Raw genomic sequence first — 17,139 nt, 5'->3', positions numbered from 1 at the left:
ATCTATTATTATTAACCCAGATCTTATTTAAAAGCAACTTATTGTTTAGAATTAGCTCAATTAGGTCAACTGGTTTGTTTTTTTTTTCTTTTCTTTTTGAGGGGGGCTGGAAAGAACCTTAGAAAGATTTTCAGAGTTCTTAATCTGAAATCCATCAATGATTTCAGAAAGTCCATGAACAGCCTGAATTAAGGCAAAATTCTGTCACATTCTCAAAAGGGTCTCTGACCCTTAAAAACTTAGGAACTATGGATCTGGCCCAGAATCACCAAAATGTTAAGTCATTATCTTTTGGGTAGGTAGAATTAAGGTGATTTTTAATTTCTACTTAGTGCTTTTCTATATTTTCCAAAGTTTGGAAAATAAATGTGTAGTGCATGTAATTTTTTAGTTAAATAAATGCTACTTTAGGAGTTAAATAGTAAAATTTCATACTGCAAAAACTCAACTGCAAAAAGACAAATAACCCCATTAAAAAATGGGCAAAAGATATGAATAGACACTTCACTAAAGAAGACATTCAGATAGCTAACAGATATATGAGGAAATGTTCACGATCATTAGCCATTAGAGAAATGCAGATCAAAACTACAATATGATTTCATCTCACTCCAACAAGGCTGGCATTAATCCAAAAAACACAAAATAATAAATGTTAGGCTGTGGAGAGATTGGAACACTTATACACTGCTGGTGGGAATGTCAAATGGTACAACCACTTTGGAAATTGATTTGGCGCTTCCTTGAAAAGCTAGAAATAGAACTACCATACAATCCAGCAATCTCACTCCTTGGAATATATCCTAGAGAAACAAGAGCCTTTACAGGAACAGATATATGCACACCCATGTTCATTGCAGCACTGTTTACAATAGCAAAAAGATGGAAGCAACCAAGGTGCCCATCAACGGAGGAATGGATAAATAAATTATGGTATATTCACACAATGGAATACTGCGCATCGATAAAGAACAGTGAGGAATCTGTGAAACATTTCATAACATGAAGGAACCTGGAAGGCATTATGCTGAGTGAAATTAGTCAGCTGCAAAAGGACAAATATTGTATAAGACCACTATTATAAGAACTTGAGAAATAGTTTAAACTAAGAAGAAAACATTCTTTCGTGGTTATGAGAGGGGGGAGGGAGGGAAGGTGGGACAGGGGCATTCACTAATTAGATAGTAGATAAGAACTACTTTAGGTGAAGGGAGAGACAGCACACAATACAGGGGAGGTCAGCACGATTGGACTAAACCAAAAGCAAGGAAGTTTCCTGAATAAACTGAATGCTTTGAAGGCCGGCGTGGCAGGGGTCTGGGGACCATGGTTTCAGGGGACATCTAAGTCAGTTGGCATAATAAAATCTATTAAGAAAACATTCTGCATCCCACTTTGAAGAGTGGCGTCTGGGGTCTGAAAGGCTAGCAAGCAGCCATCTAAGATGCATCAGTTGGTCTCAACCCACCTGGATCAAAGGAAAATGAAGAACACCAAGGACACAGGGCGGTTACAAGCCCAAGAGACAGAAAGGGCCACATGAACCAGAGACTACATCATCCTGAGATCAGAAGAACTAGATGGTGCCCAGCTACAACCAATGACTCCCCTGACAGGGAACACAACAGAGAACCCCTGAGGGAGCAGGAGAGCAGTGGGATGCAGACCCCAGATTCTCATAAGAGCAGACTTAATGGTCTGACTGAGACTAGAAGGACCCCGGTGGTCATGGCCCCCAGACCTTCTGTTGGCCCAGGACAGGAACCATTCCCGAAGCCAACTCTTCAGACACGGATTGGACTGGACAATGGGTTGGAGAGGGATGCTGGTGAGGAGTGAGCTTCTTGGATCAGGTGGACACTGGAGACTACGTTGACATCTCCTGCCTGGAGGGGAGATGAGAGGATGGAGGGGATTAGAAGCTGGCGAAATGGACAGGAAAAGAGAGAGTGGGCTGTCTCATTAGGGGAAGAGTAATTGGGAGTATGTAGCAAGGTGTGTATGGGTTTTTGTGTGAGGGACTGACTTGATTTGTAAACTTTAACTTAAAGCACAGTAAAAATTATTTTTTTTAAAAAAGTGAAATTTCATCTTTAGCTCTTGAGCCTTCAATAAAAATAAAAAAAATGTTAACGGCTAAGAAGAAATGGAATGGATAACAGCATGTTCTTAACAATTGCAGGCCTTCTCTTTGGGTCACAGTATTCCCAAGTCTTCATAAAAAGAATGGACAGGCTCTGCAGCTACAAAAAAAAAGTGATTTTTGCCATTGAAACCATTTCAGCTGAATTCATTGCCATTAGATATTTGCATTTGAGTTTTCTATAATGAGCTTTTACTATAAAGGGAATGTGCAGGCTCTATAGCAGGAAATGCAATATTTACTACTGAATCCAATTCAGCTTCATTAAGATATCTGCATTTGAGTTCTCCATGGTGAAGTTTTACTGGTTTTCCTATAATATCTTTACACAGTACTTACTATAATAATTACTTTTAAACAGTATTGGGTTTTTGTTTTATCTAATTTTAAAACATTGATCACTTATAATAAAAGCAACCAGAAAGAATTTACATTAAGTATCTAGGGTAGATGGATATATACCTATGTTCAATTTACTATCTGAAAAAAAACTGTAGGAAACCTTTGTAAGACTTTGTAAATAGCTTCCTAGAACATCTTACCTATTGGAGTTTGTTGTCAAATCTCCATATCTCCTTCAGCTAGGTTTAGGAGTACTCCAAGTAGGGCTTAAGCTCCCGTACCTAGAGAAGCCACTTTTATTCTTGGTTCTGTTTCCTTTTCAGTTAGACTGAAACTCAGTGGTCTTATCTAGCATCTTTGATCTATACATCTGCTTAACTGTAATGTTTGTGCTGTAGAATTTTAAAAATTTTAAAATTTGTATTAATTCCTGTTTTTCCTTTTTGTAGTTATACGCAGGAGCTATTCTTGAGGTCTGTGGATGAAAATTGGGGAGGTTCCCTCAAGTCCAAGGTATGTAAATTTAACTTAGTAAATTTTTAATTTAATAATTTAAAATCAACATTTCACAAGAAAAGTTTCAGTAAATACTCCCAGCAATAAGTACTTTTAGGATTAAGCTTTCACAACAGCGTGTGATTTTTTTTTTCCACATTTGTTTTTATGGAAGTGGAATTTTTTGAATAGTGAATGCTAAGTTACTTTACTAGAGGGTCAGTGAAAAAGAGGAAGACCCTGAACGAGATGAACTGATAACCGTAGCTGCAACAATGGGCTCAAGCGTAACAACGATTTTGAGACTGATGCAGGACCAGGCAATGTTTCATTCTGTTGTACACGGGATCGCTATGAGTCGGAACTGACTTGACAGCACCTAACAACAACAAATTACTTTAGGAGCCCTGGAGTTACAGTGGTTAAAGCACTCAGCTGCTTTCCAAAAGGGTCAGCGGTTCAAACCCACCAGCTACTCTGCAAGAGAAAGATGTGGCAGTCTGCTTCCATAAAGATTTACAAGCTTTTGGAAACCCTGTGGGGTCGCTATGAGTCAGAATCGAACAGAAGGCAGTGGGTTCTGTTTTTTGTTTAAGTTACTTTAGGAGCCCTAGTGGTGCAGAGGTTAAAGCACTTGACTACTCACTGAAGGGTTGGTGGTTCTAACCCACCAGCCACTCTGTGGAACAAAGATGTGGCAGTCTACTTCTATAAAAGATTTACAGCCTAGGAAACTCTATGGGGCAGTTTTACTCTGTTCTATAGGGTCTCTATGAGTCGGAATCGACTCGATGGCACAGGGTTTGGTTTTTTTTTTTTTTTTTTTTCGATGAGTCGGAATCAATGCAATGGCAACAAGTTTGTTTTTTTGTTTGATAAGTTACGTTGAGCAAAACCAATATATGACATTTAGATTTAAAATACAACAAAGCCAATCTTTCCTTTATCGTATGTAAATGTCATTGCTTTAAATAACACACCGTTATAGTATGCTTAAAGGTGAATTGATACATATGAAACTCCTAAGGAGCAGTTGTAATAGGTGAGAATAGACCTGCCCAAAATGACAAATCATCAAGAAGAGAGTTAATTACCACAGGATTTGGGATACAAAAGAATAGAAGTAAAACCGTACATGTCCATCTTCACTGGGCATTTTAAGGATAAGTACGTGAAAGCGTGATTGTGAAAGTGTATTCTTTTGGTTAACATCAAATAGTAAGGGAACTTCGCCTCTCCAAAAAGGTTGGACTAAGGTTTTTCTGTTCTGTCCTTATGTGTCATTTAAAAGTCAGTTTTATGAAACTGAACTTGTTTGAAGGTAATGAAGTTTTTGTTTTTGTTTTTTACTGAAATACATAAGTGCTCTTTTTCTATGCCTTTCGTTCTGTTTTAGTTTCTGCTGACTTTCCCATGATTTATTTCCTTATTTACCTAATGGCAAGAGACTTTTTTAGTTTAGTTTTTTTGTAAAATTGCCCGATTTAGCATGTCTTTCATTGCTGACCTAGAATTGTTTATTATAAAATATTGCTCATTTTGGTAGAGAAATATAATAATTTAATGTAGTGACATCTCATATGAGGCCCATATAAGCAGATACACAGCTAATGAAATGCATTCTTTTTTAGAATAAGCACATACTCTGATATAACACAGAAAATAACATCTGCTTCTGCTTGGGGAAAGAAAATCCTTACTTAGTATGATTTTTTTGTCTCAAACACTTCAAGTCAGAATTGTACCACAGTTATAGTTTTTTTAGTATCAGTTCCCTAAATGGTACTTCGATCATTCTTAATCCTAGAAAGTTTTGGCAAATAGAATACCTTGTTTTTTAATTTTACTGATTATTTATGTTTACTAGCTTGTTTTCTCTTGTGACTTACATTTTCATGAGAATAAAGAGGAGCTTTGATATAGCAACTAACCCTTCTGTTTATGATACCAGATTTTATTATGTTTACACTAATATTCCTTACAGTTGATAGTTGCATTCAGTCTTCCAAAGCTTGGGTGTAGGCTACCAATCGTAGTAAGGACATATGTTTCTTATCTATAGTTAAAGTATCAAACCTTTGGGTACATGGGAAACCTTGGTGGTATAGTGGCTAAGTGCTACAGCTGCTACCCTAAAAGTCGGCAGATCAAATCCACTAGGCGCTCCTTGGAAACTCTTATGGGGCAGTTCTACCCTGCCGTATCGGGTCGCTATGAGTTGGAATCGACTCAGTGGCAATGGGTTTTTTGGTTTGGTTGGGTACATGTAGTCATAGTCTTTTCCTTTTGAAAATAATTGGATTAATAAGTACAAGCTTTCTTGAAAATGTAAATAATTGTTTAATTCTACAGTGTGTATCCATACTTATATAGTTATATATAATACCAGTATATTGTGAGCCTGTGAAAAGATATATTTTTGATACAACAAGTATATTCCCACTTTCAAAATTGCTATCTAAGCTATATTCTGGAAAAGTACTAAAGGGGAATTGTTCATTTTTACTGTAATTAGATTAACTGCTTTTTTAAAGACTGTATAAACAGATGATGTGTTAGTCTTACAAATACTGAACTAATTTTCATGTCATCATTGCTTCATATTCTGTGTCTTCAACATTGGGTAGCTAATGGGATTATCATGATAACCTTCATCACAGTTTAGCTTATATTGCATTGTAACTTTTTAAGATTACTTAATTTAAATTAGCTGTGTCATGAAACAGAAGACTAAATTAATGTTAAACTGTTACAGAAGAGAGAAGGATTTAAATTTGGTATGTTTTATCCACATTAAACCACTCAGTGATTGTGCAAAAGAATCCCCTAAACCCACTGCCATCAAGTCAATTCCGACTCATAACGAACACATAGGGTTTCCAAGGCTGTAAATCTCTACAAAAGCAGACTACCACATCTTTCTCCCATGCAGCAACTGGTGTTTTCAAACCACTGACATTTCGGTTAGCCATCAACTGCTTTAACCACTATACCACCAGGCCTCCTTTAAAAGAACCCCAGGCAGGTCATATTCCTTAAAAAAAAATATGCTTCCTAAAATACTTTTTTCTCACGTTGTTTAAGTAGGGAGAGTACTAGGTATAATAATTTCTCATCATAGATTGGACCTAGTATACTATTACTTTTGGTGATATCAAAAGAAATAATGTGGGTAAGCATTTTTTTTTTTTTTTTTGCCTAGCATGTGTCTATAGGGTCACTATGAGTCAGAATCGACTCGATGGCAACGGGTTTGGGTTTGGTTTTTTAGCATGTGTCTTACCATGTTAAAGATGTGACTGTCCCTCAAAAAATGTGAATTGCTCATAATTTGTATTAGAATAGGGCTTGGCTAACTTTTTCTGTAAAGGGCAACATATTAAAAAAGCCCAGTGCAACATAGCAAATACAAATATGTTTAGCTTTGCAGGCCACACTGGCTCTGTTGCAACTATTTAGCTCTCCTATTTTGATGTAAAAGCAACCACAGACAATATGCAAATGAATAGGCTTTAGCCATTAAAACTTACAAAAACAAGCTGGCTAGATGTGGCCCATAGGATAAGGACTTTGAAATAATGTAGTATCCAAGGGCACCATGGAAGAAAGGCCTAGCAATCTACTTCCAAAAAATCAATCCTTGAAAACCCTATGGAGCACCATTCTACTCTGACACATGAGTCAGAATCGACTTGACGGCAACTGGTTAAGATAGCAAACACAAGGGTATTGGTGGCTCAGTGGTAGGATTCTCACCTTCCATGCAGGAGACCTGGATTTGATTCCTGGCCAGTTCACCTCATGCACAGCCACTGCCTGTCTGTCAGTGGAGGCTTTCATGTTGCTATGATGCCGAACAGATTTGAGCAGCTTCCAGACTAAGATGGAAAGGCCTCGCTGTTTACTTCCAAAAATCAGCCAATGAAACCCTGTGGATCACAATGGTCTGATCCACAACTGATCGTGGAGATACCATAAAACAGGGCAGCATTTCATTTCTTGTGTATGCGGTTGCCATGAGTTGGGAACCAACTCGACAGCAGCTACAACAATGAGGTAGCAAATAAAAATTTTCACTTTTCATACCAACTGTGATGGGTAGTGATGCCTAGGAGTATGATGCAACTTTAGAGTTTTACTCGAAAGAGTACTGATCTTTTAGCATTATCTTCGTCAATTTCCTTATTTATAAAATGGGTTACAGATGGGGTAAAATAGGTTAAAGCCTACCATATAGGGCTATTTTGAGTGTTAAATTATACCTACCCACTAAAACTCACTGTTACCAAGTCGATTCCAACTCACGGTTAAATTATATTACATGTAAATCATATAGTACATGTCTGATACCAGCAAATACAGATTAAATCATTTATTCATTTTATAAGTATCTACTGAGTGCTTACTATATGTCAAGCACTCTTCCAGCACGAAGGATATTAAATAGTAGGTATTGTTATTACTGAGGAACCTTAGTGATGCAGTGTTTAAGTGCTTGGCTGTTAACCAAAAGGTCAGTGGTTCAAACTCACCAGCCACTCCATGGGAGAAGATTGCAGCCTTGGGAAACCCTATGAGATAGTTCTGTTCTATCCTGTAGGGTCACTATGAATCAGAATCTACTCAAGGGAAATAGGTTATTGTTACTACTGTATCTTACACCGTTCAGATAGTATTGGTTACATTAAACATTTAAACATACTCATTTATTGTCCGCTTGAAGGAAAAAAAAACCCTCAATATTATTGTAGCTGCAGCCTGTGTCATCAACATATACAAAATTCTATATATTCACCTATAGTCATTCCCCAACCTACTACAATCTGGCTTCTGTTTCTACCCTTATTACATTGTGGCCACTAAATCTTACTTGACTTTTTTAGCATTTGAAACTCTATTCCTTTCACATGTGGGAATTCATTATCTCCTAATTTCCTCCTACTTCTGACAGGTCTTTCCATTCACTTTCCTGGCATCTCATCTACCACATGTACTTCAAATGGTAGTATTAGCCAAGGTCTAGCTTCAGATTTTTTCTTCTTCTCCTCCTGAATGATACCTCACTTCCTCAGTTTCAGGTACTTACCTACTGATTTCCAAATCTGTACTTTTAGACCGAAACTTTTCCTAAGCTACAAACTTAAATTTCTGACTGCTTCTCAGACTTTAACATACATATAAATCATATTGTAAAAATGCACGTTCTAGTTCAGTAGATTTGGTATAGGTGGGTCCTGAGATTTTGCATTTCTAATAGTCCTGCAGACTGAACCAAGCTTTTAGTAAAAGGCCTTAAACCCAGGATGTTGAAAAACTGAATTAATCCTCTTCATTTATAAAAGTATACCATCTTCTTCCCTATTTCCACAAATGGCTGTATCATCAGGCAAAAGTATGAAACCCAAGAATCATAATTACTCATTCTTTCCCATGTTTTACCCAAGTAGTATCTCTCTTCCCTTCTTGTGGTGGTGGTTGTTATTTGCCATTGAGTTGATTCCTACTTATGACGACCCCATGTGTGCAGAGTAGATTACTCCATAGGGTTTTCAAGGCTGTGACCTTTTGGAAGCAAATCAACAGGCCTTACTTCAGAGGCTCCTCTGTGTGGGTTTGAACCACCATACTTTTGGGTAGTAGTCCTGTGTTTAACCATTTTTGCCACCCAGGAACTCCTGATTCCCTTCTTAATAACCTTCAAACCTTACTCCCTTCTCCTTCGCTGTGCCTTTAATTCAAGCCTCTAGCAAACCTTTATCCAGAAGGTTACAGTCACTTGTTGTCTGACCTACCTGTCTTGTTCCTTTTTCATACTTTAATTGCCCCTTCCGCACAACTACCAAAAAGACCTTTTCCACAGACATATTGATGATGTGGCTCTCTTGCTTAAAATCCTTTATAGCTCCCCATCACATACAGAATAAATATCAAACTCAATTGTATCAAATGTAAGACCCACCACAATATGGCTTCTCTTTTCTAGGTTTATATCTCTTTCCCCCAAAGCAGCTGTGCAGAACTATGTGCAGTTCTCTGGACTCTGACCTCTATGTCTTTGCGCACATCGTATGTTCTGCCTGACACGTGCCCCTTCCTAATTCTTTTGGGAAACTCTTAATCATTCAGAATTTAATTAAAGTATTATTTTTGCCTGGACTTTGGATAGTCTGCCAGACAGAATTTTTTATTCTTCCCCTTTATGTTCTATAGCAGTTCTCGCAGAGCATTGTAATGTATTTGGCTTACCTTTTTCCTCTACTAAACTGGGAGCTCCTTAAAGACCAAAATTAAATTGTTTAATTTTTTATCATTCATATACCTAGAATTGCCAGCACAGCACCTGGTATTAAGAGGAATTCAAATGTTTGTTAAATGAATGGTTACATAGCCTTGATGAATTAATAGGCTTCAAACATTCCTTCTCTGGCTTTATTTTTCTGAATTGAGGGTCAGTCCTTTTTCTTTGTCTTCTCTTCATTATTATACCTCGTATCCCCCTAAATTCTTTTAATTATTTAAGTTGCCCTTTTCTGGATTTTTAAGTGCTTTTAAATTGTCTTGTTGTGATGATCTAAATGACTCATAATTTTGTACTCCAGGTAGTTTTTATACAGTAGTAAATTTTAATATTTTAGAAGTACCCTTTTTTGGATATCCTATAGTGTTTTTTTTTTTTTATAGTGTTTATTGAACATAGTTGAGAATTGAGTTTTGTTGTTGTCACTACTGCTGTTTGCTTTGTCTTGTTGTGTCAGGGTAAAGTCATCAATAGGAAGACATCTCATTTTCCATCCATGTAATTTCATGTGAGAGTTCATAAGTCTTAAGCTCCTGTAATTAAATTAAATCTTAAAACCAGTACAGTACTTGTATAGCTACTTCTAATGTGGTCAGTGTGGTCAAAGGTTACATCATTAGATCTAGTCAACTATGCTTTAAACATTTTCCTTTAACTTCAAGGCCTATACCTCCTTATTCTCTCCCTTCTACTCCCGCTTTTACTCCATTTGTGGAACAAGGAGGAGGATAGAAGGATGGGTTTTTTTTGTTTTTTTAATATTCTTTATAATTAGCTCTGAAGAGCCTCTGAACTATAAGGTTTCACTGAGAAGAGTCCCACGACTTTCTAAGCTGTGTGCGGAACAAAACTTAGTTACACTTCTAGGGAGCCGCACAAATGGCGTGCTGCTAAGAATCCCAAGGGGGAAACTGAAACATTTCACCTGGTTTGTGTTTTTTAAAATCATTTCTGTATATTTGATCACTTTGAAGTATTATTTACAGAACTGCCTTTATAATTGACAAATAATATAAAAACATTTTCTAGAAATAGATACGGTTGATTTCCTTAGCAATCTCCATACTAATGTCATTGAGCTATTTTTAAAACAGCTGGTAGTAAACTAGAAAATAAGTTACCTTTATGAGGTATTTGTGCACATTTGTTAACTTTGTTAAACCTGTCCTATATGATCAGGATCCACTGGACCCAATTTTTGTTTTTGAGTTTCTTTTGGGGGCTGTCCTTACTAGTTGTAAGGATTATTATTTTATGACTTATTCCTTCTTAGAGGCCTTCCAAAGAACAAAGAGAAAAATGTACTTCTTTTTTAATAGAATAAAATTCTATCTTGCAATTAATTACTGTATGAGTCCATTGAATCCTTTTATATATTTAAGATATATTATGGTGTCGTTAATCATCAGTTGTTCCCAGCTATGCTAAAAAAGATTCAAATTATAAGAATAATGATGTAATAGTGAAATAAATCATCATTATTACATCATTGTTCAATTATCTCGTGTTGCCCAGAGTTTTATATCTTTCAAGAAAGTTTAAAAGAAGTCTTGAAGACACCGTCTTTATGGCTTGTTGTTGTTGTTATCTTTCATTAAACACATTTGAGAATTCAGATTTTTTGTCCATAATGGCAAACAAAGAGAAGATTGACAGAAAGATTTCATACTGATTAATGGATCAGAAGATAAATGAAAAGAGACAAATAGCAGCACTCTAGACTTCTACTAGATTTAAATTAATTAAATTAAATAAAGCTTTAAATTTAGTTCCTCAGTCACACTAGCCACATTTCAAATGTGCAGTAACCACAATCCACAATCTCTTTTGGACAGTGCTACTGTAGACACTAATGGTGATGGTAAAGTTGATCATATACGCAAAATCTCCCGACTGTGAAACCCCATTTGATGATATCCTGGGTGATTTTTCTCAGCATCAAGAATCAATAAGTGAACAGTATATTTCCAAGCACAGAAAGGAAATTCCATATTCTAGTCAGTCACTGGATAGGATGGACTTTCTCATAAAATAGTTTGCAACGAGAATCTGAATCATCCCAGTTTGCTAATCATGTAACGTTATTCTTTCAAATTTTATGATGTTTATACATCAAAATTTATTTGATACAGTTTTTAAGTGGGCAAGTGCTGAAGGCAGGTACGTCTTACAGAGGCAACTGGAAGAAAATAAATGGTATAGAAATGAAAAAAATTCATTAACTTGATTCATTGGTGTTTACACATCTAAAAATAAAAAAAAAAAAAAGTTTTACAGATATAAAGCAAATAAGATGACTATCTTCTAGGCTAACAAGGTTTTCCAGATGATATAAATGTGAGAATAACCAGCCTAGTTATAAATTAGAACCTATGAAAGATGCATTTGAAATCTAGAAACAGTATTTACTCACAAGATGGATATGTTCCAAGTTCATGCACGAGAACTGATAAGCCGTTAGCCGCACTGAAAGCACATTGCCCATATTCGTTATATATATTTCAAAACCAGGAAAATGCGGCATAAATATTTGAGTTTACTGTATTTACATTCTTGTTACAATTTGTAATAATGTTGTTGTTTTCACTTTCCCTTTATTCATTCATAAAGTCATTTAAAAATAAAAAGAGTCTACTGGACCCAGATGGTAAGTGATGACGACTGTTTCCTGGTGTACTAAACATTAGTATGTTTTAGGCTCTCCTCTTCCAGAATCTTTTAAAAGAAAAAAATGGCTCTTGAAGGGGTGCCATAAACCCCATCATTTGTGTTCCTGGACTTCATCATTTACTGTTTGCGTATTTGATGACTCATGCAGCTATGGAGCACATGAAATTTGATTACAGTGTGAATATGAGATCATGAAATCAGAAGAATAATACAAATAACAACACTACATATTCAAAATTGGTTTTTTTATAAAGTTTTTAAAAATTTGCTGTCATGATTTTGATTATAATTTGTGAAACATGAAAATTTTCCCTCAACCATAACTGAGCCAAGCTGTATGTTTACGTAAAAAAACCAAAACCAAACCCACTGCCGTCGAGTCGATTCCGACTCATAGCAACCCTATAGGACAGAGTAGAACTGCCCCGTAGAGTTTCCAAGGAGCACCTGGTGGATTTGAACTGCCGACCTCTTGGTTAGCAGCCATAGTACTTAACCACTAAGCCACCAGGGTTTCTGTATGTTTACATAGAGAGGTTAAATACAATGCTACAGTCAGTAGTAAAAGTGGGACACAAGCGTTGGACTTCAGGAACTGTAGTTTTTTCCTGACTGGCTGAAGATCGACAGGTACTATTATGTTGCCTTTTCTTGGAATACATTTTTACCATACTTCAATTTACTTTCTCTGGCAAAATAGTTGATGTTAAGTTTATTTTGACTATTATGAAATGTCAGATTTTATGAATAAACTATTTAAAATAGTAAAAGATAAATTTTTAATCCTTTTGAACCATGTTGAAGGCAGGGCATTGTTTTATATTCAAGTGCATACATGCATGTAATTTGGTTCTCATCAAATGTTGCATCTTTTTTTTGTTTGTTTTTTGCCTATTTCTTTATCAGTCCAGCTAGTAAAATGTCCTTCTCTGAACTCAGAGTACTTATTATCTATTGTTGGTGAATTGACAACATCATTTTTATGACCACGTTTTATCTTTTTATTTATTGCAGGCCTGTTTAATTAAGCAGACTGTAGGTTTCTTGAAGTTAAAGAACTTAATTTCCTTATAAGCCTATCCTGCTGCTGTGTAGATATAACTACTCAAATATTTGTTAAAAGATTCATTTACTGTATGCAAAATGTCATTTCTTACTACAGGGTGTTTAACAGATAGCCCCCGCATTCAAAATTAGGAGGTTTACAGATCTATCTTTAGCAGAGAGAAAAGAACTGATGAAAATAGTCATTAGTGACTCATCTTCCTATCACTCGTTCCAGCCTGTTAAAAATCTGTTGAATGAATGAAAATTATTAAATGTGCTAGACTTTGTTATGGAAACAAAGAAGTATAAGAATAGTCCTTTCCCAGAGAAGTTTCTTTGTAGTAGGGAAAATAGTAAATAGACACAGGTACTGTGTGTTTTCTGTTGTTTTACACAGGTGTACATATAGCATTTGCCAAAGGGGAGGTATAAAATGTAATAGGATATCATAAGATCATTTTTGGTTGAGGATTCATAAATCTGCAGAGAAGTGGCATTTGAACAAATCTGAAAGAATGAAGTTAATAGAGACTATATTCTAATAAGCCAGAATAACATAGTCAATTTTATCTTGAGCCACATTTTGTAAGATTAGATGGAATTTCTGTGTCTCTTTCAATAAGTCTTCAAAACTTTAAAAAAAGAAAAAAAAAACTTTTACTAATCTTTTTTTTATCCTAAATGCAAGTATGTTAAGACCTTCATAATGAAGTACGTCTATAGTGCTATTGCTAAGTAATTCAATTCTAAGTTAAAAAAAAAGTTCTCAAAAGCATATGCATGTCTATAAAATTTAAGTAGAAATTCATGCAAATGATAACATAGGACCAATATTAAGAATTACCTTGTTTTTCCAGTGTCTTTAGGATCTCTTTTTGGTTAGTGTCTGAGTCTCAATTGCTCAGATATTCCTCCATATTTTACTTACTTTTTTCTTTAACTGATTTCACTATTCTTACACATTGACTCTTACAGATGAGCTTTGCTATCTCAGTAGCCCTAGAAACCCCTTTGGAGTTTGGTATTTTGGTTAATTTGAGACAGTGTGTTAAAATACATAGTCTTGCCATCCAAGAACATGGTATGTCTTTCCATTTGTGTTTGTTTTCCTTAGTTTTTCCATTTAGGGCTGGAGTATTTCATTTGTTCAGTTTATTTCTACTTCTTATTTTGGTTTTGTAGCCAGTTTGGGCATGAAAGTAAACAATTACCTATCTTTTTTTTTTTTAAGCTTTTGTCAGGAGTGATAAACCCAAACTCTTCCGAGGACTACAAATCAAGGTATGGTTGATTTTAATGGAATATCTTTGTTCTAATTTTAATTTCTTTTTTTTTTTTAAATTAAAATAAATGAATATTTAAATAAATAAGTGTTTAAAAAGAGTTTTTGTAGGTAGCCTGATCAGAAATGTTTAAGTATTAATGTAATTACTGATTTATTAGCTCACAGGGCCTATAGCTTAGGGGCAGTTTTTCTTTAAACTCAGGTTATTTCTCTGATCAATGAGCATGATATTATTTTAGTTAACTGCGAATTTTAGAACTTGTAATTTAATAGATAAAATGACCAAGTCCCATATCTTAATGTTAATAATCAAGTATTTGTGTGTCTAGCATAGGTAGCAAAAAATCATCAACTGACTTTTTGAATTGGGCCTCAGGGTTAAATGTTTCCTTACATTAACTTCAAAGGTAACATTGGTAATTATCATTCCAGGTGTCTGAAACCCCAGTGTCAGTAGTAAGATGTCTCTGAGGCAAGACATACGCAGCCCTCAGCTTACATTTCTAAAACTCCACAAATGGAGATGGGAATATACCAAGTGCTAATAGTATATCAGAGCTTGCCTCCGTTTCTAGAGTTCACAACCCCAGAAGACCTAGAAAAACTGAAGCATAATTTCTGAAAGAAGTTGTCAGAGATCTGTATATCTAGTTATCCAGTTCTACTTAATTTAAAATTGAAGGTTTAGTCTCTTAAAAATGGAACCATGTTCGTTGTCACATTTACCCAGAGTTGGAATTTCTCAGAGCTATCTGATAAATACTGAACCCAGTTAGTGTGTCTAAAGTTTCAAGAATCCAGCCGAATTCTAGATTGATTACAGCAAAATCAGTAGATTTCTTAAACTAAGGTAAGGCTTAATACCCCGAGAGGAATCCTGAGTCTGATCATTTATTTTTATAAAACTTCAACACTGTTCATTATACCATCATTCTCTCTCATCAATTAACTTTGAACTGGTCTGTTTCCTCCATGAGATTTTAAGTTCATTTGAAAGTTTCAGAGTGCTATGCATATAATGGAGCCCTGGTGGCACAGTGGTTAAGCATTCAGCTGCTAACCAAAAGGTTAGCAGTTTGAATCCACCAGCCACTCTTTGGAAACCCTATGGGGCAGTTCTACTCTGTCCTGTAGGATCGCTATGAATCTGAATCAACTTAATGGCAATAGGTTTTGTGTTTTTAATAAATATTTGTTACATTCAGTAATAAGCTTAAATCTTAAATAGTTTGATACCAACAGGTGTTTTTCTCTTTAGAAGTACAGTGCGTGGTTTTTTTTTTTTTTAATTTGCAAAAATCCCTTTAAACTTTTTCTTAAAAGACTTCCTTTAAGACACATTGATTTCTGATATTATATTTGAAAGTGTTTTTTATTACTATTAAATTTAATGAAGCTGGATTAAATTGTTTTGGACCTTGTTTGAAGCTGAGAAGGTTTTTTATGAACAGAAAATAACAATGGCATTTCTCTTTTTTGTAGTATGTTCGCGGTTCAGACCCTGTACTGAAGCTTTTGGACGACAATGGGAACATTGCTGAAGAACTGAGCATCCTCAAATGGAACACAGATAGTGTAGAAGAATTCTTGAGTGAAAAGTTGGAACGCATATAAATCTTGCGTAGATTTTGTCCTATCCTTTTGTTATCAAATGAAATATTACAGTCCCTAGAAAATAATTTAGTTTTTGCTTCCTTCTATTGATCAATCTTTGACTGTGAGGCATTGAACATCTAATTAGAAGTTGAAGTAGCAGCACAGCCCATGATACCTAATGAGTTGGCATGCTTATTAGAAAAACCCATTTTTTATAAATTTCCATCCTCTTTCATTTGTTGATACCACTAACTAAATCCTTTGTAACAGACTTGTGGTTAATTATGCAAATGGTAGTTTGTGATAATTGGTCCAGTTTTACAAACAACAGATTTTTAAATTAGGGAGGTTAATAAGGGAGATGATTACTATTCCTCATGTGCTGTGTGCTCTTTGAAAGTAATGACAGAAAGCTACAGAGCAAGTGAGATATACTGAGCCTCAGCGGATTGTCTGCTACTCAGCCTCTCATATTTTGTATTACCCAGCTTTCCCTTTAATAAAAAATTAATAGAAATCTTATTTATAGTTTATAATGAATGCCATGCATGAAAGCTTTGTAACCTCATGATTGTGAAACAGATTCAGGATCTATAGTAAGAGTGAAACATTCACAAAGATTTGCATTAATGAAGACTGCACAGAAAACCTTTGTAAGGATTTGTGTGGATCTGATATTTGGCAAGTTTTTGTGTTTTACATTCTAAAAAATGAATTTAAAAAGAATCTGTCTTAAGACCAAAATGTAAATAAAGTTGCAAAAATCTATCTGAATTTGAAATTTTTTCCTGTTTGTCCTTTTGTGTTTTTAAGAATGACAGTTTCCTCAGGGCATTATTATCATTTTAGCCAAAATGTCTAAATGGCTACACAATTTAAACTTAAAATAACTTAGCATTGTTGGTAATAGTGCTTTGAATATTTCTAAGTGCTTTCATTTATGATGACATTTGTATTAATGTTTTACAAAAGGGATGCTTTTTTTAATAATAGAATTTTTATGAGCTGTTAAAAATGATGATTTTTCTGCTTTGTTATCTCTCTTGTCAAAGTGACTCCTTGATAAGAGGTGGCTTGCTAGGACCAACATGCATCCAGATGTCTTCTAGGTCATTAAAACTCCTTACTAACTTATCTAAGTGGGATAATATCCTACCCCATTGACTTAGGATAAATTCATACAATCTGAACTGCCAACTTCTTGGTTAACAGTCACAGCACTTAACCACTATGCCACCAGGGTTTCTCTTAAAATCTGAAAAC

At 35.2% G+C, this 17,139-nt stretch overlaps 1 protein-coding gene across 1 annotated transcript in view; it reads left to right on the top strand.

Moving 5' to 3' along the window:
* The window catches only part of SELENOF (selenoprotein F), a 45,006-nt gene extending 28,349 nt beyond the window's left edge, over nt 1–16,657 (top strand). The window contains exons 3-5 of the mRNA XM_003411201.4: nt 2,935–2,998; nt 14,227–14,276; nt 15,763–16,657. Of these exons, the coding sequence (XP_003411249.2) occupies nt 2,935–2,998; nt 14,227–14,276; nt 15,763–15,894 (246 nt within the window). The 3' untranslated portion in view covers nt 15,895–16,657. The remainder of the gene's footprint in view (nt 1–2,934; nt 2,999–14,226; nt 14,277–15,762) is intronic.
* The last annotated feature ends 482 nt before the right edge of the window (nt 16,658–17,139 follow it).

The sequence above is a fragment of the Loxodonta africana genome, chromosome 3 (genome assembly GCF_030014295.1).
Source record: "Loxodonta africana isolate mLoxAfr1 chromosome 3, mLoxAfr1.hap2, whole genome shotgun sequence".
NCBI lineage: Eukaryota > Metazoa > Chordata > Mammalia > Proboscidea > Elephantidae > Loxodonta > Loxodonta africana.
Note: the sequence above shows the minus strand (reverse complement) of the source record. Positions and strands in the feature narration are given on the sequence as shown.